General features: G+C 38.3%; 1 protein-coding gene across 3 annotated transcripts in view; it reads right to left on the minus strand.

Moving 5' to 3' along the window:
* csmd3b (CUB and Sushi multiple domains 3b) overlaps positions 1–24,364 on the minus strand; it is a 336,693-nt gene that overhangs the window by 163,229 nt on the left and 149,100 nt on the right. For all 3 annotated transcript variants that reach the window (XM_077009034.1, XM_077009033.1, XM_077009032.1), the window contains exons 6-8: positions 22,563–22,675; positions 16,210–16,287; positions 966–1,053 (exon numbers count right to left, since the gene is read on the minus strand). In XM_077009034.1, the coding sequence (XP_076865149.1) occupies positions 966–1,053; positions 16,210–16,287; positions 22,563–22,675 (279 nt within the window). The remainder of the gene's footprint in view (positions 1–965; positions 1,054–16,209; positions 16,288–22,562; positions 22,676–24,364) is intronic.

Here is a 24,364-nt window from a genome sequence, read left to right on the forward strand (position 1 = left end):
TCAACGCAGCATTTGCTGCCTGTCGGCATGACGGAGCAAAGTTTGGCGGACAGGCTGAAACTGAGCACACAAAGAAAAATAATCAGCAGAACAAACGGATACAGAGGGAAATGAAGGGCTGCATGGGTGTGTTTGCTGCTGCAACATTATCAGATTGGTGGCACTTTCCCTCACGTTTAGTGAGCGGAGAGAATTGATTAGAGAATGTGTTTGCTTACAACCTACAGTCTCCAGCTGGATTTTGTTAATTTCTTTTACACACACACACACACACACACACACACACACACACACACACACACACACACACACACACACACTTTATACAAACAAGCTCTCAAAGATCTCTTACCTCATCATTTTAGCATGGCTAACAATTAGTCTGACTAACAAAGTTTTGCTTTCCTTTCAGACAATATGGAAAAGAAGCATTGTTAGAGATTCACAAATATTACAAAGATTACTTCCTGGCAACATATCAGAGCTACTTCAGGGCAGTGTCGCCAGCAGATTAGACTTAGCCACTTATTCAAAAGACACAGTGATAGAATCTTAACAGCTTTACCATTCTGATAAGGTACAATATTCCTCTAGAAAAGCTTAATCAAGAACAGATGCTAGCACATGCTGCACAAACCTAAGATCACGGCTAGGCAATTAGTTGAAATGTATGACAGTTAAAGTAACCTTTCAAGATTCAATATTCAACCAGCATTTTGTTGAAAATGGCTTTCCTGTGTAGACAGCAACCTGCTATTTGTCTGTCCTCTGCTCAACATGAGCTGTCCGTGCGTGTGTGTGTGTGTGTGTGTGTGTGTGTGTGTGTGTGTGTGTGTGTGTGTGTGTGTAAGAGAGCATGTGGGGGGGTATCAGCGGAGCGGTCAGTAAATCTGACTCAGTGTTGGCTAGTGCCCAGGGCTCCTCAGGGTACAGCGGAGGGATACACAGAACCCTTAGGTGATTACCTAAAGTCGTTGCCGATGCGTTTGCCGTTTTCCGGCTCTCCAGGGTCTGGGCAGGAGTTGGAGGCCTGTTTGATTCCACCCTCGTTCACTGCAAAGTCAGAACACGGTAAGCTGTTAGATAGGCACACACTTTCATTCTGGCGTGATGCCAGACCCTCACTAAACACCAGACACATGGTAAAGTACTGAGAGCTTCTGAATGGTGATGCAAGGCGCAGGACTGTGCACACGCACACACACAAACACACACGGGGCTGTCTGTTTTTGGCTTCGTTCCATGCTGATGTTTGCCGGCAGAAATGCAGCTAGTCGATAAAGCATGAGGCCTCTCCATAGAAAGGCAGCTCACATTTTTCTGAACCTGAGCCAAAGTGGCATGTGTTTGATGCCTGTATTTAATTACACTGGAGCGCACACTCAAGTGGACAGCAGTCTGTAGCGCTATTAAGATGTGAGAGTTTGGAAAATGGGCAATTTTTTTTGTTTTGTCTTTTTGTCTTTGTGTAAGTTGTCCAAAAAATAGAAGAACTTGAGCCTCACTCTGCACATTTCTGTGTGATTTAAGAGAAAAAGAAGAAATGCAGTAGTGTGTGCTGGGCCGTGCAGTAAGCAGGGATTGATCACTTTTCATTGCACCTGGAGAGGAACATGTCACTTCTTTTCGCTATTTTTAGAGAACCTCCCCAAATAGAAGCCATTACCACCCAAAGCACACAGATGTAAACACATCATGCCTCCTAACATAACTATATGAATCTATACTATATACAGTATAAAACTCTGATGTCAAATATAGAAAAGTGATTTTTAAAAATCCTTTAAATGACATCTTGTTCTCTGTCTCTCACTCTCTCTCTCACACACACACACACACACACACACACACACACACACACACACACACACACACACACACACACACACACACACACACACACACACACACACATACTGTTTTTAGGCTTTTCTGGAAAGAGTGATGCTCTCTTCATTACAAAGCAATTAAAAAGCCTCGGTAATACATTAATTAGTTTCACAAAGAATGTTAAGTGTGTTAAAAGAGTGAAAAAGTGTTTAATATGCAGGTACATTTAATGTTTATTTAAACCTGTAAAAGTGGAAGTTTTCCCCAAACTTTATATAAAAAAATCATTATGATGGTAATGCAGGAACAAATTATGAGAAAATTTTAATCTGTCTATAAAAAATTGGACAGTGTCCCAGTTTATGTTTAGCAATTTTTGCATTTGAAATATAACAGAACTATGGAGTTAAGAGTGTAGACTGCTAACTTTAATGCAAAGGAATGTACTCTTGCATTAAATATTTATGTTTAATAATCTTTAATGTTAATATTAAGGTAACCTTGGGATATTTACATCCTTTTTGTACATAGTTATTTCACTATAGAGGACAATTGGCAGCGCTATTATTTTCTTGGCCAGTAATATTGTGTTGATGCAACATTACTTCATTCACAAGAGATTTAACAAAATGTCTAAATATGGCATTTTCATGTGAAGTTGAGCCAAAGACCAAATAAGCAACTATGCCAGTAAAGCAGGCTATCATGAGATTCGAGAATTGTAATACTTTAGAAACATATGCAAACATTTCTTGGATCAAAATAAACATAGTAGTACATCATTAAGAAATAATATAACAACAGACTGTCACTCCACACAAGACCCCAGCAGTGAATGAATAACAGCAGAAAGCTGAGGTTACACTTAACACATAAATAATAAACACATACAACAGCCTGTACAGTTCAGGGAGAACATGTTGTGGACTTTATATTAGAGTGATAGAAAATAATGAAAGAAAATTAATGCTCAAACCATGCCCAGATAATGGTGGCAGGGTCCTGTAGAGTAGCCACTGGGATTGGCTTACTTTCTTTATATATGATATGCCCAGCAGTGGTGGCAGAAGGACACATTGTGAAGTGCACAACAGCATCTTAACTGTTCATACTGCCCGGCCAAGTGCTTGCAAACCCAATGGGCTGCCAGACAATGATATAAGAGTTTAAAGTCAGTTTGGCTTATACTTACATCTATTGTGAAAGAGTAATGAACTAGGTTTCCTTGGAGTAGGGGTGTCACAAGAACTATGGGCAAATAATGTTTAGTTAGTAGTGAGTTAGGCTGTGTCTTCAGGTTGATCTGTTAGGGTAATTAGTGAATTGAGGTGACCAACTCCTTGTAGCTCTTTAAGTAATTTGGAACATCTTGGTCACTGATATTATGGTTGTTGGTCTCTGAGTAATACTGGTACAGCAGACAGAAAGACGTTGACCCCTGACAGGTGGATACAGTAAGGACATAGTTTAGGTCCAGGCTGTCAGGTCCTGCAGCTTTGTCCTCACTGACGTTTTGGTGTTTGTTCACATCATCTGTGGATGGGTGTTTTCTTGATATCCTGATGCTAGCCTTCTAGATTTTCACTACTAGCTTCTAATCTCATAAACGTCATTCAGTTTCATTCAGCATCAGGGGGTCAGCATCACATCAGCATCTGCTGATCATTCATGGTGTTTTGAACATGGGTTGATGATTTTTGTGATCATCATGGTTTGATGATCAACACATTCGCTGATGAAGGCAGTAACATACTCAATGGTGATATTTTGACCATTTTTTTTCAACCTCTCTGCTGAACATATTTTAGTCGTGCAAAAGTGTTTTGCTGCCAGATCTGTGTTTTGGTGGTAGTACCCAGTATCTTACTCCTGCTGAGTTCATAATGTGTAAATGTAGTTTGAAGAGGTGGCACCATGCGTCAGGTTGCTGGTCAACACATAGATATGTCAAAGTTTGCCTGAATACATTTTTAATAATTATAAAAGCACGATGAGGCCATGCACTTTTCAATTGGCTAACCAGGTTGAATGGGACTGATGGGGGTAGTTTATAGCAGCTAGGACTTCAATGACAGTAAAAACCTTTGCCTGATAAAAAGGCCATTGATGTCTGTACAATACACTGCTCACCCAGAATGCGGTAGCTTCTCTATCCAATACCATAGCAGCTTTGTGAATGCTGTTGTGAAGCTTCATTTTCATAAAGACTAGGATATCACAGCTCCTAAGGCTGTTGTGTGAGCATTACTATAATTAAATCACCTTAGAAAAATGTGTTGCTTATTCCAATTTCTTTCTAATCTCTTAGGACCAACAAGAATTCGGAATTATCATATTTTAGGATCATCAAGGGTTCATTTAAAACTAGCTTATTTCTTCCAAAGGACTCTAAGGAGCAATAAAAAAGATAAAATTCAGAGACATATCTAAGTCACCCATGAAATAAGCATTTGAGAATAATTAATGATAAAGATAACATACTGGTCTCTTTACTGTCCAGATCATTTTAAGACTTAAAATGGAGCTACAAAACCTTATATCAACATATCCTGGGCAGTCAGCCATATCCATGGTTTTTGGGCCTTGTCATTTATACCCCTGCCTTCTGTTTACTGTTCACTTTCCTGACATCTGGGAAAGACAATAATGTGCAAAGAAATAAATATTTACCCTGTAAACAAGAATTATTATTTTGAATTATTTTTCACATTTTGTTGTTGGTAGCCTATATGATTAAAAAAATCTGATCAAACTGGTGAATACATATTCTTATATAAATATAATAAGGAGACCTTGATAAGAAAATGAAGACATCTTAATTATTGGTCATGGTAAGCAGTGGCGTCTGGTGCTTAATGTTTTGAGGGGGGCACAAACAAACTTCTTTGTTCCTTCTAATGTCAGTCCTGTAAACCTTCATGTAGCTTGTTAGCGATGCTAAGCTTCCCCAGAAACCCCAGCCTCATAGCTTTGTCAAGATGGCTGTGGCTATTTTCGTGTCGTTTGCATTTTTCCTAAAGATGTTTCAAGTCTCGTACAACCGTCATAGTCCACAATGTTTAGGTGCCAGTGCTTTGAAGCAGCAGACCGTGTAAGCCATAAAATACATTACTTACATTGCACCCTGTTAGCCAACTCATTTACCCATAACAAGAGCTGGAGAAGCCCCGGTTATAAGACCTCGATCACTACCCTACTGCTGAATTTGTAAACTGCAGGGACCTTTTCCAACGTCAAATTCAAAAATTTTCCAGCTATAATTAATTGCGTATTTATATACACTTACTCAAAATGATTAATTCACTTTTAAATCACATTAAAAGAGATGGCAATAACAGAAATAAGTTTAGCCACCAAGCTAGCATATATTTCATTTAACGGTCATTTTTCAAAACGCACAATATCAACTTCTTCACGTGCTCAAGTTTTGCGCTGGAATTGCAAGAGGCATTGGTCGCTTGTATTTGTAACTGAAAACATGTAGTCAGATAGCAATTTGTTGTGAAACTAAATACAGTTACAATTTCAAGCAGTTTGAAGTACTCTATCCGAAATTCCAGCACTTTTCAATTTTGGAAAGTGCAACATTAAAATTCAAGCAATTCCAAGCACCCGTGCAAACCCTGAAATTGGGTCGATACGCTCCAAACTGCTTTATCCTTTAACCATTTTTAAACTTCAACCAAACACCTAGAGAAGGAGTTTCTTTGTAAGGACAGAATTTCATTTGGGGAAAAATGAATCTTCATCAATCTTCAATCTTCAAAAACTATGTGCCAACCTGAAATGTAAACAGCGCATCAAGTCTTCCTAGTCCTCTTGGCCAACTAATGAACTGTCTGAATGCTAACGGCAATCATCGAGGATAATCCAATCAAATAAGAGAAAAAACAACCGACAATACTGATATAATATGTGTATTCAGCAGCAAACTTTTAGGCAACCTATTAAAGAGCTTCTCCAGATCATCTGCTTGCCAAAAGTTTAAGGACCTACATAGACATGCATTCGTCCGGCGCCCCACACACTGGAAGTATACGGTATACATGTAATGTGACAGAAATTCAGCAAATACTTTATCTTAAAAAAGAAAAAGAAACGATAATGAATAGACAGTATTACTAGTTTGTAAATTCTTTAGCAATATACAATTTACATAAGTTAATATGTGCAGTTACCATTTATTCTCTAGATAATTTGTTGGGGGCGGTGGCCCAGCGCCCCCTGTTGACTACCCGCTACTGATGGTAAGACTGACCATGAAATGTGACATCAAATATTATATAATAGCTCTGAAATATCTATAGTTGAGAAGGAGGGAAACTGTTTTATGTTTTCTTTCATTTCTGCAAGAAAAGAGACATCACAAAGTGAGAAAAAGTCAGACTGTTTTGAGAACTTGTACAATGATCAATGAGACAATGATTTGTGGTAATTTCTCAGGAGATTTGACATTTATGCTAAAAACAGAAAAGACACTCCTTAACTATACCGACGGACTCATTAACATTTGGATAATTATACAGTTCTCATTATTTTGCTTCTGTACACCATGATGGATTTTAAATGAAACAAACAAGATGTGATTGAAGTGTACACTTTAAGCTTTAATTTAAAGGATTTAACAAAAATATGGAATTGACCATTTACGAATTACAGCCATTGGTTACACAGTCCCTTCATATTAACAGGCTCAAAAGTAATTGGAAAAATTTACATAATTATGAATATAAGGATTATGCTTAATACTTGGATGCAAATCAGCCAATGACTGCCTGAATTGTGGATCCCATGAACATCTCTAAGTGCTGAGTTTGCTGCCTTCAGATGCTTTGCCAGGTCTATAGTGCAGGCGCCGTCAGTTGCGGTTTGCTTGTGGGCCTTTCTGCCTTTGGTGTTGTCGTCAGAAAATGAAAGGCATGTGTAACTGGGCCGAGGACGCGTGACTGACACACTCATTCAGAACATTCCAATTCTTTGCCTTAAGACGCCCTTGGGTTGCTTTCACCATATGATTTGGGTCATTATGCTGGGATCAGTACGCCAAAGCTATTTTTAAGAAGGGCTAACAGCTCATTTTATTATTATTATTATTATTATTATTATTATTATTATTATTATTGGTTTGTTTAGAAAACTAAAGTTTCTTTAACATTGATACCAAATGTTCTTAGTCTATTTTATAAATGTTATTGAGAGTGTCCTTTTGTTACTTCATGCTGGTATGGTCATTCTACAATTGTTCAAACCTGTGGAAGGCTCATGGGAAGGCAGCAGGCTGACTTGTACCATCTGTCCCTGACAGGGCTGACCAAGAAGGCAGACAAGGTCTGCACAAACACATTCCACATCCCACCCACTTCCAGCACTGTTACACGGCTACTCCTTTCTACAGCTAAGGCAGTGTTACAACCAAGTGATCAAAAACACACCCTTCATTCCCATTTCAATAACCCAATTAAACAAATAGTTAAAATATTTAAACAACTTAGTAGCCATGGGGAGTCTGGGGAAAAGACAATACACACCAGAGGATGTACTTCAGGGAGTTTAAATCTCTGCCTTGACTGTGATGGAAGTTATGCAGGATCTTATACATGATTTGGATTATTGCTGTTTCTCTTTACTTTATGTGCTTTTGTGTTTAACTGTTATGTGTTGTACTACAAATTGCCACTTGGAGGACATTTAACATTTTCTAAGCCTACACCTACGTCTACTATCCATCTGTACTGTGATGCACCATTCTGTACATTTAGCAGCATTTGATTGAATCTGAACATAAAGTTATAGCTAGATGACATGTGATAGCTAATTGTATAGAATGCTCGGTACCATTCAAGCATTCATCCTGCTACTTCTGTCAGCTGTTGTATCATCAACAAACCCAGATCCATAGGCAGCCATTCATGGCCATGCCATAATACTGAAGTGCCTCCACCATGTTTGACAGACGATGTGATATGATTTGGAAAATGAGCCCTTCCTTTCCTTCCTCATACTCTTCTCTTCCCTTCATTCTGTATAATTGAATATTTTTTTCAATCATCCAACGAATAAATGTAAATGTGCCATATTTTTTCAATTGTGATTTTTCACCGCAATCGAAATTTGTCCTCCGCTTTTTACCCATCTGTGCAGTTAGAACACACACACTAGTGATTACTAGGTGGGAACGTAAAATGGACACAAATTAAGTATTATATCGCGATCTGTCGATCACCAGTGGTTGGCGCCAGAGCGAACTAGTAACTCATTGAATCATATATGTGGATCAGAGGTAAATAAACTGGATTTTTTTGTTTATGCATGAGATATCGGAAGTGTGGCATGAGAGCGTGTGAAAACGGTCAAATGCGTGTGTCTCACGCTCAATGCGTGAGAGTTGGCAACCCTGGAATAGATGTACTATGAAAAAATATTTAGTATTTGCTGAAAGATTATTGCCATGTTTTTGTTAAACCAATTGAATTCAAGCTGAACATCTACACTTCAAATCACATCCTTATTGCTTCAGATCAAACTCTTCATGGTGGTGTACAGAGGCGATATTATGAAAACCCAGTATCCAAATACGTCTGGACCTTACTGTATTGTTACTGAGTGACACTAGGACCCCCTTTCCCTGCATCTGCCTATAATTTGATAGCATGATAACATTTCTAATAGTGACAAACAATTACAGTCAGTGGAAGTAATGAACTGCAAACTTTCTGATCTGTAAATTAAACACTTGACCAATATTTGACCAAATTGTCAAATAATTAAGTCAGCAAAGTAAATGTTGGACAGTAAATACAGGACATAATAAGTGTAATCTCATTTTGGAAGAGTATACAGCAAACAATAAAAAGAGACAGAGATTACCAGTGGCACTCTGGTGAAAACAGGGATTACACACACCAGTGGTGAAAACAGCGCTTACCAAGCAGAAGTGAGTCTTACGGTTCTAATCTAATCCCACATGTGCCATTTGCTAAACCCTGGTCAGAAATCCAAGGGGATATGGCCGCATTTCCCCTTCTACTGCCTGGCTGTTAGAAGTAACAACAGACCTTATACACCACTGTATAGTGTGTAGCATTTGCCCCGAGACACTGCTGAACTGTTCATGAATATGGGAGACACCTTACAGCACTGAGAACTGGAGATGCATGCACAAAAAGTGGTTGCTGGTATCCATCCATCTTTCTATCCATCCAATCTACATGATATAACTGCAGGACATGGTCTTTGGATCAATGCACAGTTTACAGAGATCTATGGATGTGCACTAAACTATGAAGGGGACGCTCAATAGTTTCTCTCCCAGCAAGGGAACAGTGCACAGCTGAAAACAGGTGGTGCTACTCAAACATTCATGCACAAAGTGTGCTTGTAGAATGTGTGGGAAGACATTTCAGTAGATAGGAAGTAAACCAGACACTTTATCAATGTATGGGACAGTGTTTAGTTAGCAAAGCAATGACGTAGAACAGTAAAACATTCTAATGTATGTGCTGTGAATACATGCAGTCTTGAATCGAATTATATACAAGCCTTTTTTTAATTCAAAACAACCTAAAGATTATTTTTCAGAGAAAGTTCACTATATAGAGGGCTAAGGAGCAGTGTGTATACAATTTCTATTAACAGATTTTAACTGGCCTTCAGTGGTTGATAGTGACACAAAGATGACATTTATGTCCCTTTCTAACACTGAGAAAATGTCCCATAGCTGACACCAGCTCACAAAGTGCTGATAACGGAATCACTGCTCCTGCTGGGCAGAGAGAGGAAGAGAATAAACAAACCCATAAATCACTGGATGTGAGCATCAGTGTTCATGCTGCCTATAGAAATCCTACTTCATGATGCAGGAAACAGGATTATGCAGGATGTTGATGCAGGATGTGTCTAGTTTTAATTCCTGGACTCTTGAATTCTGCAAAACCATCTGTATGTATACAGAATAATATCAATGTCAGTCTGATTTGTGGCACTTCCAGTAGTGAAGTTCACCTTGTCATACCCGGAGACAATGTCAGTACAATACAATAGTTATTGTATCTTTTACCCATGCTGTCATGTGATGTGACCTTTCTGATGTATGCATGAAACATGATTTTACAGGCCTATGACAAATCACATTTGGCAGTAATTTAATGACTAAATACATGAATGTTTAAAGCCTAGAAGTTTGTGACATCAAAGTGAAGTCTGAAAGCATAAATAAATGGCCTTATTTTCTTAGAAAAGTCTAAAAGGGCAGGTTGCAGCAGTAACACTACACTAGTACTGGGTGAATTGCCTTTAGGCAATGTTTAATTCATTATTTCATTTAACAGTTAATTGACAACCATTTACAGTGATCATACACAAATACATTAAAAGTTCAATAGTACTAAATAATAAAGATTAACATTAGTAAATATGAACAAAATACTGTGACAATACTGGGCATCAAATGACCTACAAGGTGTAAACAAACACATAAATGCCAAACTTTACCTTTGGATAGCAATGGAATTATGTACATGCATTCTGAACTATAAGTTTAGGTATTACAAGTATTATTTGTAATGCCTAAATCAGAGTGGAAGTCAGCGGCTAAATGCTAGTCCTATTTATGATACTGTATATGATGACCCAGTCACCTTCATGCCCACACACTCACTTCAAGCAATTTTGGAGTGGACAGATGCATGTGCACTCTGGCAGGTCCGTGGCTATGGAGTTCCATACATAGCAAACTGCAATGCACTGTGGTTCTGACACCTTTCTGTCATAGCCAGCAAGTTCCCAGTGCACATCACCTTTGACCATGGTGCCAGTTCACTGAGCCTTCCTGCTGCTGGCAGGTACTAACTACTACATACCAGCTATCACAATTTAGCCCTTGTCAGAGTCACTTAGGTCCTTACATGTGCCCATTTGTCCTGCTAACAACACATCACCTTCAAGAACAGACTGTTCACTTGTTTTCTAATACAGCCCACCCATTGACAGGTGCCATGGTAATGAGATGATCAATGTCATTCACTTTACCTGTCAGTGGTTTTAATGTTGGGCTTGACTGGGGTATCTGTTTATATCTACATCAACCTGCAGCAACACCTGACATAATATTCATTGATTCTTTATTATTCATGTTCAAAACACCTTTAATGTGAAAATATGCATATTTATGGATGTTGTGGTTTATGAGATTTCTCTTGACTATAAATTTGAAGTCACATGGGATATAAAAATTGTAGGATGCATGTTTCTGATTCCGTGGTGACCGACAGCTACTTCTGATGCTGTGAACTAGCTAGTTTTGCACTTCTTTCAGGAACACAGCCTGTGATGCCCGGAGACATTTCCATGAAATGGGTTAGAATGCTGTTTCAGATTGGTTCAGGTTTACTAAGATACTGTATTTTTAGATCTTTTTTTTAAAGCTTTTCTTTATAGAGGCCTCTTTGGGGAAAAAAAAATCCTGAGTTTCTCAAGCTTTGATTATTAGCCAAGGATCTGCATGCTATAAATTCAAAATTTATTATGGTAATCTGTAGACAGTGCTGAAATAATTTAAACTCAATTCACAATGAAACATAAACTAGTTTGTAGTTTAGTTTTCATTCTATAATACATAAATTAATACAATTAATTAAACACTGGTCACTGATATATGTCATTGAAAGTGCAGGCATCTCAAAATATCAGCCAAAGTCAATATCTTATGTTTTATGTGGTTTTTAAATGTTTTTTAGCACAGTGGCCACATTGGGTACCAATGTAATCTCTTAGATCGAAAATTATATTTGTATATTTTCTGTGCCAGTACATCCTCTCTGCTGACTGCTCAAGAGATGGAAGGTTTAATTTAACTCAGGACTTACTAGGAAAATGGATGTCAGACCCTCTTATACCATGGGCATCATACCATTAACCACAAAATACTTTCCTGGAAACATGCATTATAGGCAGAAAATCGAGGGGGGATGAATATGTGGTGTTTGCGCACAATTACTGCTTGTTGCCTGCTTCTGTGCTGCGTGTCGAGAAGCATGTCAGAGTGGGGAAAAGGAACTGTCAGTGCCGTTAACACTACATGTACGACGCACGACACTTGCACTGAGGCATGAAAACGTGGTGTAATCTTTGACTAATAGTCACACAATTAGATAGGCACCATCTGCCTAAACTAACACACAGCATTGATTTTTTCCATAGTCAACACATAGTTTACATATTCCAGTCCAGGCTGGAAGAAGTACGTAAATGCTTGGATTTAGAAACTTGAAGAACCTCTTGAGCAGCAATAAGTTCTACCAGCGGTCTCCTGTAGCTGCGGATCCTCTTCTGCTCTGCACGTAGAGAGTATTCAAGAGCATTCCTCTTTACAAAAATGGCATCACTTGATTGATTTTTTCATAATTCCTTGCTTGAGGGCCTCTTGACGTCATGTAACAGCATCTCACTGGTTGATTGTCTTGAGGCTTCAAAAAACCTTTTGTTAAGCTTCAGGTTACAGTCCACTAATCTGAACCAGTAAAACATCTGGACAAAAGTTTGAATTCATTGTTCCTTCCATGATGGCAAGCTTTCTAGACCCCAAGGCAGCAAAGCAGTCCCACACACTCAATGCTCTATTCACCATGCTTAGAGTGTGGGTTGAGGTTTTTGTGTTGATGCATAATGCACATTCTTCTCCAAACCCTACATTGAGAGTAAATTCAATTTTTGTCTCCTCTGAACGCTCCCCCAGAAGCATCATAGAACATTTAATTAGTCCTTTGCCATTGGTTTTTGCAGCTGTGTAGCTTTTTTGAGCAGTAGTTTAATATCTGAAGTCCTTCTATGACCACAATTCTTTTTCAGTGTTTTGCTTATAGTGGACACCCACAGAGTGACTTTGGCAAGTTTGTGTTAAGAAATTTCTGGCTGTTCTCCCATGGGACTTTTCATCTTCTTCATAATTTCACATTATACTTTCTTTAGTATGGTTTCTGTTTCATAGACTGATTCTTTTGTTTCTTTTGATTAGGGGTTTATGGACAACATGAACATGTCTTTCCTGAAAAGAGAAGATTCTGTTATTAATGAGTTATTGTGTGCCCTTTTCACCTCCATCTCATCTCATTAAATTTGGAAAACATGACTCCACCATTTCAGAAAAGTCACAAGCCTGGGGGTCCACATATTTTTTCCATCTTAGACTAAAACATATAACCAGTGTTTTCAGTATTGACACGAAGAATACCAACACTGTGTGTGTGTGTTGTTAGTTTAGGCATATGTTCGTTAATTATTGAAAGTTGTTGTGTAATTAATGTAGTCATTCAGGTCATTCTGAGGGGTCCACAGACCATCTTTCAATCTAACTGTGCCCTACTGGAATAATGGTACCTGAGACAAGAAGCCATGAATGGATCTTTAAGGATCTGACCATTCCTCACCTCCCCAGAATGTGGTCTTTTTTGTTGTTTACTTTTTTTTTCCCATTCATACATTTTTTATCATCTTTTCCAACTCAACAAGAACAAAGGCTAAACTAGTTCCTCCAAAACTGGACTTGGCTGTGGGTAAGAAAAGATGGCACTTATGTCCCTAGGGTGGACCCAGTACCCTCTGAAAGTGTCTTAGGAGTCACAGTAAAAAAACACATATTTTTATTACTTTTTTAGGAAGTCATTTTGTTGTTTAACTCACTGTTTGTTCATAGTATGTTGCGCTGTCCATCTATCATACTGAGAATAGTTATATTTCTCTGTGTGAAATTTGTGTCATTTTAGTACACTTCATTAGGTCTGTGCCTCTTCCTGCAGACCTGTTTGTGTGTTCTTTTTTGAAAAAAGAGCAACTGCATTTTTCCACACACTCAGGGCCAGTGGCCTATGAAAAGCAGCAGGCTTTTAAACCACAGCAAACAGCTAGTCACAGCAGTTTCTCTGCTAGCGCTTCACAGCTTGTGTAGTCTCAGTTTCTCTCACACTCTAATGCATTCTCACATGTAATGGAAAAGTATACAACACACACACACACACACACACACACACACACACACACACACACACACACACACACACACACACACACACACACACACACACACACACACAATAAAGGCATCAGCTGTTTCCCATATTGGTCTTTAACAGTTTCCTTTTCTCTGCTCCTCACACTCTTCCAAGCACACACTCACCCAAACACCGACAGGTAAATTAAATTGTGTATGAGTTTTCAAAACCTGTTGAATACTTCCAACTTGGAAAAACAACCCCCAAAACTTCAAATGCCCACCACGGCATTTGTGATGTTACTGATCATACCATTCTCTGCTTCTCATCTTCACCATTATACATTTAACTACATATCAACATTACCCTTTAACATATTCACATATTTATTGGAATAAAAACAGTTTGCTGATATTCAACTGACATACACATGAGGTAAATCACAAAAACATTAATATTTCTGAACAGCATTATGCCCAAAACTCCATCAGTGCACCGTGCACTTCCTCACATTAAGGCCAACCAAGCTTCCCATCATGCATTTAACTACTCAAACATCCATACAAACAAACAGTGCTCAAGCAAGCAAGCAAACAACAAGACAGATATGAGGTTGCATGCACCCACACCGAGAGTTGGAGTGGTGCAGGCCCTGCTCAGATCATGCTGATGAGTCCCAGGCCTTACAGTCTAAACAGGACTAAACATGTCACACTTAAAACATAACACCATGTCCATAATTAACTCATAGACGTATATTTCTAATAATTACAGTCACACAGAGGGCAATTATCTACACAACATACTTTAGAAGCACAAACACAGCTGTTGCAGCTGAAGCAATTGTTATATGCATTAGTTTTTCTAGGAAGAGTGCATGTTCAACCTGTTCAACCCAGAGGCTTTGGCACCTGTGCATTAAAACACGACACTTAAGATGAGAGATTTCTTGTCTTATTAATAATAAGCTTCCTGTTTTTGGTTTGGATTATTATCTGTACAGACTGGCAAGCAACATCCATTCCATTGCACCAAACAGCAAGGTACACAGTACCAAAGATTTAGCAACACCACCAAGAATTAAGCAAAATCACCACAAAGCACACATAGTCCTCCTTTGTTCATTGATGATTACAAACTGTGGATATAAAGCATTTTAAACAGCTACATTTCATTTGTATAAAGAAAGGCTCTGAAAAAGTCCATGGTGGTAATCTATGTAGAACATCAAATTATATAAAAGCTTTTAGTACTGCACATTGAACTACATTTCTGGACATAAAAGGCCATTGATCACTGGGTGTTGAAAAGTTTTGCCTTAATGTCCGACACTTGTATGATATTACAATTATTGAGTGCAATAAAGTTTGTTTTTATCCATAACTGAAGACAGCATGCCTTTGAGGACATTCTCTGTTTCATTACAGTCAGTGGATCTGGAGTGCGATGAAGCATCACTATACAATAAAATAGCACAAGTGCTTTCAGCAGTGCAAATGCATCATTAATGTCATTCATTATGGAAATAATGCAGGGAATATGCGCCTTGCTCTTCTGTTTGAACGTCCTTGTATCCACCGGGCTTGCGGGTGTAACAGCAGAGGTGGGACCTTCTTTAAGGTCACTGCGGTAGAGAGGGCTATCCAAAACACTCGAGGAGCTGTTCACCTACTTTCATTTATTTATTTCATTTACTTTTTTTTTACAAAAAGTCTAGAGATACACTTTGACCTTACAGGTACTAAATATCTGAAAACTAAGAATTAAATAAGAATTAATTTCACTGTATGTTTTGTGGAGGATTTAGGAGCTCACATCTTACTTAGTGAAATGCTTTATGAGATAATGACTTAAGTCATTACAATACTATTAGCATGGGCACTGGTCACCAGATTAAGAGGGCCATTTTACCTCACCTGCCCTGCACACCTGAGTTATAGCAACATTAGTGTGGTGCAGATCTGGTGCTGATTTATTTCACTGTACTTTATCATTGAGCATTAGTAGCTGGAAAGGAAATGTTCACATTATGTAGTAGGTTGTTAATGAGAAAAGATTAAAGCAAAGGAATCACAGTAAAATTAAATTCAAGTCCAATTGTAGTATTGCCTGAGAGGTTTGGCTGGGATTTCTTTGGGTCTGCAGATCTAGGACTGTACAGACCCAACATCTCCCCACTGTGTTACTAGGACAGACACAAGCTCCTGATTTGGAGGTGACTGGTCATGCAAGCAACATCAGCAAGGAACGATGCCCAAACGAAACAATGACATAATGATTCAACCGAAAATATGAGTCACACCAACAACACAATACACACATGACATAAAGAAAACAGAAAGGAAAAAAGCATACCACAGGTTTACCATAAAAAAGTAACAAAGGGTAGACTCACAGATAGAAAACTTGTTGCTGTTGTCTTTGCCAGGAAATAATTTTACTCCTCTAGATTTAAAATCTACGGACCTTTTCACTAGTCAAAGGGAAAAAAAACAAAACAAATGAAAACCATGGAATTAGGTGTAAACAGATCACAAATAAATCTGTCAGCATTAAGGAACAAAACTGTCATCAAGCTTATGAGAAATACACACACACACACACACACAAAATAAATAAGTAAATAAATAAATAAAAATCCATAGCAGCAGTAAAACGTCCTAGTGTGCTCTGCAAACAGAAATCGAAGCATGTGCTGAGAAAAGAGCAGGCTAAAATGAACGGGGGAGGGAAGGGGGAGAGAAGATTAATAAAGCAGCAGGACAGGACTTCTGTTCATTTGTCAACCTTGAAATTGATGGGTAGTTTCAAATTGTATGCCCACATCATCTGATATGGATCAGACATTGCCTATGGTCCCTAAATGGTATTTTAAGGCCATGAGTCATCTGTCAAAGTTGTTCAACTGTTAAAAATGGCCAATTGTCACACGCGCATGCACACACATGTACACACATGTACACACACACACACACACACACACACACACACACACACACACACACACACACACACACACACACACACACACACACACACACACACACACACAGCAAGACCTTCTGTGCTAACTGGGTATTTGGCAAACCAGTGGATAAGCCCATCATCTCAGAGGTCAAACAGAAGTCCTGTTGGGAATGTCAGGCATAATAATAATAATAGTAATAACAATAATAATAATAATAATAATAATAATAATAATAATAATAATAATAATAATAATCACTCCGAGCATATGAAAACATTTACATTTTGAGTAATGCTTTCTTTGTTTCAATGCTGCTTTTTCCCTTTGGAAATGATGCATGTTATTAAAAAGTAATAAATATATTGAGTGAACAGATATTAAATATAAAATTAGTACAACGCAACAAAAATGACCCCTTTTGTCATGTCATTCTCCTCATAGACTGGCCCTTTCTAGAGCAGAAGTTCTAGGGTGAAGTGCCCATAGAAAAAAACTTGGGAAGCACTTAAGTTAAAGGGACAAACATTCAAGCTATACCCTAGAGAAAGCAGAACATATAACCATGCAGGGTATGTAATGAGGATTAACATACTTTGTACATTAGTAGGTGAAAATGCATAAATGTATCACTAATTTGTTGCTATTTTTTTTGTTTACAAGTGTATTTCTGAGGGTCAAGCTTCAATATAGGTCCCCTAAACCAAAATGCTTCATAGGACAATAAGCAAAAGTGAATGATTTCAGTACTTGTGTGAGTTGTCAGTGGGGTGAGAGAAAGGGACACAGAGAGAGACAGAGAAAGTTGGACATGGAGAGAGATGTAGAGAAGGGAAAGGGTGAGAGAAAGAGAGAGATAGACAAAAAGAGAGGAGGTAGAAAAGGAGAGAGAGAAGAGAAAGAGAAAGAGAGACACAAGGGGACAAATGCACAGTCAACATACTGAATCACATTCCTGTATATACACTTGTTATACTACACTCTTGAAGATGTTCATATCAAGCTAAGTGTACAAATCCAATTGTTTTAAATGAGGTGGATATGAATGGAAAATGATGTTTGCCCACCCTTAAATAATGAAACTATATATTTGTAACATTTTCTAACCATTACACAGTATACATTATCAAACGCTATGTTGAGTGGACAAAATCAATGACGTCCCCATGAAAAGACATGGAATATCTGATTAGGTATGCTCCTTAAAAAATCCGTCTTGAAACATGGCCACATAAACAAATTAGGCATTGGTATGGCCAGCCTGTGATGACTGAAACAACAAAAAAGTCAGGAAAGCTTGTTTAATCAACTCGGCAGAGATGTGGGGAGAATTTATTGGGAAGAAAAAGCAGCTGTTCAAGGACAAATTACCTTTACAGTTTTCTAGAATTTTCTTTAATGTTGGACCTATTGCCCAGTGTCAACGAAAATCTGCCATTATGAACAGTATCCTCCATTTCGGGAAAACAGCATGCTTATGTGAAAAATATGTTATATATAGCACTTTTGTAAGTCGCTCTGGATAAGATGCTAAATGCCATAAATGTAAATGTAAATATATAGAGATATATATATTTATTTAACATTTTCCACGTTTCCTGACTTTGTTTTGATTAGACTGGAGCACAGGAAACCTCTCGGACATACACCTCAGGCATTCATGCTGAATAGAAGGTCAAGGAATGAAACAACCCTTGAAATCCTACCGAATAAATCTGACAGAATTGCTGTACATCCATTAGACAACCTCTGGCTTAGCCCATCTACATAAATAAATCAAATCAAATGGGAAATCAAATTTAGTTTCAGTAGAAAATCAAGCCAAATGAGTCAATTTAATGTAGATTTGATTTTGATGATGACACTCCTAGGGCAATCTACTTAAAAAGAGATGGCTTGGTTTGATTGAAGAACTGCTGGAATAATCCAATTCTTTTAAGGTTTTTAGTAGCTGTCTAACCTGGTTCTGTCACACAAATGTCAATTATGTCAATTATCAAATGTCAGTTATGAAAAGACTTGAAATAAAAGGCTTGAACTGACATTATGTATTTGCACTCTAATAACATTCTTAATTCTTAAATATCTAACTATTATTTCATCGCCTACACCATTATTTGGAATAGATATATTAGGAGTAAAAACTTTTCTAATTTATCATATCTTTAAACTTTAATTTTTATACAATTTTTCATAAATGAACTTTTATCAAAGTCATTCAATCATGAAATTATTTTTACAATTCTGGCATCTCTGTATACCAGTAGTCTCCTATGCTAAATCAGTGTGATCTTGGTGGAGTCCTTGTATCATTATCTTATCTCTGTCACTAGTCCTACAGAATCCTATTCCATGTCCACCCTGTCAAACACAGATTACAGTAATTTTCTTCTTTGCTGCATGTCACATTACCTTCTGGTCCAGAAGCAAGCATGAATCGGTGCTGTATTGGTCATATGGAAATAGCAATGTAATCACATTTTACCAGGCTTACCTAACAATCCTTCACTCCTCCATTAGGTCAGCTATGTTAGGATATAAACCTGTAATGTAACCCTTAGCCTAAGGGTTAATTATCTTAATAAGGGTGGGTTATATTGACCGACGCAGCTCGGGATTATCTTGATCGGGATTTAACCTCTGACTTTAACAAACCCAAATTATGATGTGTTAGATGAAAAAGGGTCATATGCCCGGCTTGTGCTTTCAGAATGTAACATAAAATGCTAAAGGCATCTAATCAATACCCAAAATGCTTTATTGAATCAGTGAGAAGAGACGATAAGTAGGCAAAGATCAATAAAATCTTGAGGAAAATTAGGCTAGAGTAGAGCATTACTTCATTTGAAAGCTTTTCTGAGTGAACTTTGGATAAATCTCTCCCAGACAATCTCTGGGACTCTGCAAGTAATAGTATTATTGTAATTTATTAGGTTTTTAGATACATTTCACCCTATGGGGTGAACGTGCTTTATAAATTATATAGATTGGAAAAGATCTCTCTGGAACAGAGCCCCACCCCAAAATGATTCCTATGTTTTTTGGAGACTAAAACTATAATGTATTCAGTAGAAGTCACACTTCTTTTGAAATGTGATTCCAATAATTAAAACGGTGTGCATGACATACTATGTCGTAGATGGCTTACCATCTATTTCCCCCATGTGCTATTATTATGTAATGTCACATAACAACATGGGTCAGTCATTCCACATTACAAATTTTGTTTTCTGTCAATATCAAATACTGTCATGTGGTCTAAAAAAACAGTCAACACTATTTTGAAAAACTCTCATGGGAGCTCGAAAGAAAAGTAGTAAAGTATACAAGCACAGTATGGGGTACCATACCGCAGTGTGTTGTTCAGCGCATGTTGTCCTCCTCTTGGGACCAAAGTCAGCAGGCTGGCTTTCTTTTGAGTTATTTTGTTTATAAAGACATTACCTCAGTCTAAAAATGTACACGGCCCCAGCATACGCTTACACATGTCTGGAATCCAGTAGTTTCAGACCATCTGACTAGTGCAGCTTCGATGGCAAGAGCTCCACAAGTTTGGTCATGTTGTGACAGTCTTGCAGCAGCACATGCATTAACACTAATGGCATTACAGTTTAAGCAAATGCTCATGGGATCACGTTCGACAGAGACATAGTGAAGTCCAGCCAAATTAATTATTCCTGCAGGCAAATAGTGAATCCTGTCTGAACATATTTCTACATTCTCCCCAAAGCCTAATGAGTAGGTGACCATCAAAGAAAGACTTTATTAGCTATGGCAGATATTCTATGGATCAGGGTACTGTGGCAAAGTTCCTCTGGTTCTAAACAGACAAGGTCCTACTTTTAACTGACCGAAATTCTAGAGACCTAAAGGCTCGATTAAGGCCTCAAGGCTTGCTACAAAGACATCCTGAAGACTAAAGTCTGTCAGGAAGAAGTTATCGAGTCACTGAGGAAATTTGCTATATGCCATTGATTTGGTTGATTCGTTCAATGTTTAAGCCATGTCTGTTCTCATGCCAGTTCCCCTTATCACACTGAAGCATCTTTGTGCTCTTAGCCAGTGACAAGCCATAGTAGGTTAGTCCCACTACGGCTGTGATGCTTATTATCTGGACTCAAAGGCAAAGTCAAACTTGGATTAAGTTGAGATCAGGCAACCGCACTCTTATCTGTTTGTATGGAGCGGGCCGCGTCTATCGAGGCAAGCTGAGCCCAATAACAGCCTTATTTTTCAAAGACGAGTGTTTCCCGTCTGTAGGCATTCTGAATGGGGAGCAACAGCTGGTTGATGTCAATAAGAGTGACACCATCTGAAATGGAACATGCTCCTCTTTTGATGCAGTCTCTTGCAGACATATCAGTAGGCTAAACTGGATTCCACTGGGATGGTGTTCTCAGACACTATGCAGCTGCTACTCTTTAAACATCACTACTTGTCTTTCCCCGCGTGGTGTGAACCTGCCATTTCCTAGTCAGAAATTACACCAGTCCTTTTTATTACAATGAAGTTGTACGATGAAATAGTTTGGCTTACAGGCTAATATAAGTCTTACACAAATTACTGACTTCCTTGTATGGCTGAACACCTGTTGAGCTACTGCTGCCTCTCCTGTTGAACAGTATTACACCATTCAGCCACACTATTCAAAAGTTAGTTGTAGTATAAATAAAATGTAGTTTTTTTTTTTCTTGTATCTCTGAAACAGCAAAATTTTGACTCTTGAGTTCTAAGATAACCGTTGATACCTTAATATAATCTATTGGTAAACAATTCACTTAAATGTCTCTGTTAAAGTTTAGGATTATTAGTGGCTCAAAAATATTGGGATTTATTTCAGAACAATGTCAGTAGTAAGATCAAAACTGTATTAACACCCTTTAACACCAATTACTGATTAGATGATTCCTTAGCTATTAGGATTATATAAACTTTACATTTCATTTCAGTAAGTAAGGGTTGGCAAACACTTTCATATTCCACTCAAAATATAGCCTGTCAAATCAATAATTCAATCAATATCCAAAAACTGGAACTGAGTTTATGGTAAATGTGTGTCAGACACAATACACAGCAAGGCACATGAGAAGACTATGGCTTTGGATGGCTGGGTATAACTTAACAGACAGAAGTATAGAAACCTTTGACAGGTGGATCAAGAGACAGCTTTTTCCAAAATGAAGGAAAGCAAAGAATTTTGCAGAATTATGAGTTAGTCTAGGGTAAAAACATCCTAGGGACAGTCTAGGGTAAAAACGTCCTAGGGACAGTCTAGGGTAAAAATGTCCTAGGGACAGTCATGGGGAAAAACATCCTAGAGACAGTCTAGGGAAAAAACGTCCTGGTGACAGTCATGGGGAAAAACGTCCTGGGGACAGTCATGGGGAAAAACGTCCATGCAAGCAGATTTGCTCCCAAAACAGCTTTTTAGCTTTGAGAGATTTGACAAATTTTTACATATTTGTAAAAATTAGAAGTAGAAAAAAATTTAAATGCCTTTTACTGTGCTGAGTAGACATTTGAAGAAAAAAAGAAAACAATTTACTTGACTGACTTAATGAGTCTAAATAAAAGTACAAAAATTAGAACAGAAGAAACAATACATATTAAATAACACAGTGATTTAGATATATCTACAGAACACAGGTTGCATGTACGGGGGAGAGGATTTCCCACAGTGATGTCCTGGGAACATCAAAGGTACAGCTAAAGCAATATCATTAGCTCATTTCCAGAGATGAATTCATTGGATGTCTTGTGCATGGATTAAAATGGTGGCCTACCTTGATAGTGGGCGCTAAAGCCCCTGTATCGATGGTTGCTGTCGGTTACAAAGTGTAGCCTCAGCCAGTTCTTGTTGCTGACAATTGGAGATGGCACATTCATTCCAGATAACCTGTAGGAAACAAAAGGAAGAAATCTTTAAACGTGTTGCTGCATGGACACCATCAGCAAAAACAGGCACTACCAGTCCATTTCTGATCTACTGCAAACAGCAAGCAAACGCCAGTGTCTAACTACTGACTCTCAAAACTGTACCATGGTACGTCACTGTCACAAAGTCCACTTTATGTAATGGTGTTTTCGTTTGAGGAAATGACATTTTTTCCATCATTATGGCTGACAGCAAAGGCTGACAGGCTGTTTGGAGGCTCTCAAAAAATATGACCCACACATCAGTACTACATGATATGTTTGCAGGTGATTTGTTGTGGAGTCACTGTGCATTCTTCTCCCCATCTCAGCCCCCCCCCCCCCCCCCCCCTGCAGGCTGGGTTTTCTGATGTCTGACAGCAGATGTCATTAAACGCACATGGCCACATGAATCACTGTTTAATGGTGTTCACCGTTCTGTCATATCTTTACTCTTAACACAGCAATGGTTGAAGAACACGCGGTGATGTGCGTTGTCGGTATGGGAACAACAGGGAGAAAAACGTAAGTCATATCCCACAATTGACATCCCTGTTTAAAACCATTTTTGACGGACATGGATTGGGTGGGAAAATGTGCTGCTCAGACTGGCCTGCTACGATGACCCCCTGATCCTGGATCAGCCAGACCAGGGCATTGACAATCTACAGAGGGTGAGGGTCATCCAGCAGCCAAGAATAACCCTCTATCGAGAATTTTTCAAGGCGTCAACCCCAGAATCCATGAAAGCAGGCAAGCCTCAAAGGCGGTCAGACATCGTTGAGTGGATTATTGTCTCTGTGAATTCTGTAAAGGGTCTTTCACTTAGGAGCCACTGCTGTGCCACAGTGTAATACTGGTCCAACATGTTCAACTTGATATTTGTCCTGCAGGTCAAAAGATTCTCGGTTTCTCAAGTCTCTCTGAGATGGCCCTCGGTCTCAGAGAGGACATTCAACATACAACAGACAGGAAATCCCAAACATACACATCTTTGACCAAGAATCTAAAATGTTTTGATATGAAAATTGACTGGGTCCTGAAGGGGCCCCCATGGTAACTTTACAGATGGTTCTTTCCTTGACCAGAGAGAGGAAGAAGAGCTATGACTCATTTTAGATTCATTTTCCATTTTAATCTTCCTGACAGAGGTGGGACCAAGTCAGTGTTGTGCAAGTCTCAAGTAAGTCCAAGTCTTTATACCTCAAGTACCGAGTCAAGTCTCAAGCAAAGACACTCAAGTCAAGTCAAGTCTCGAGTCAAGACAGGCAATAATCAAGTCAAGTCCCAAGTCTGAAACTTGGAATTTCAAGTCCTTTCGAGTCTTTTTTTTTTTTTTTACCAATGTTGCAGGTATATTTTAAATGTAAATAATAGACATGCGTTCTTTTTTAAATCTGTATTCTCCTCAAATCTTGATAAAACATGTGCAACTGAAAACACGAAGTATAAAAAAAAATTAAAATTACACCTCTTTATTGCAGTTCAATTTGTTAAACTTAGCTGCAAAAATATTCATACTTTAAACTACAATTTTCCAGAAATAAATATTCTGTGAAAAAGTCATAAGTAGAACTCCATGTTCAAATAAAAAGTGCTGATATTTTCACAGTACAATACAAAGAACCATAACAGCATTTTCCCTCTCTTCTCTTATCTGGTTTCTTGGAGA

Source organism: Brachyhypopomus gauderio, chromosome 6 (assembly GCF_052324685.1).
Source record: "Brachyhypopomus gauderio isolate BG-103 chromosome 6, BGAUD_0.2, whole genome shotgun sequence".
Taxonomy (NCBI): domain Eukaryota; kingdom Metazoa; phylum Chordata; class Actinopteri; order Gymnotiformes; family Hypopomidae; genus Brachyhypopomus; species Brachyhypopomus gauderio.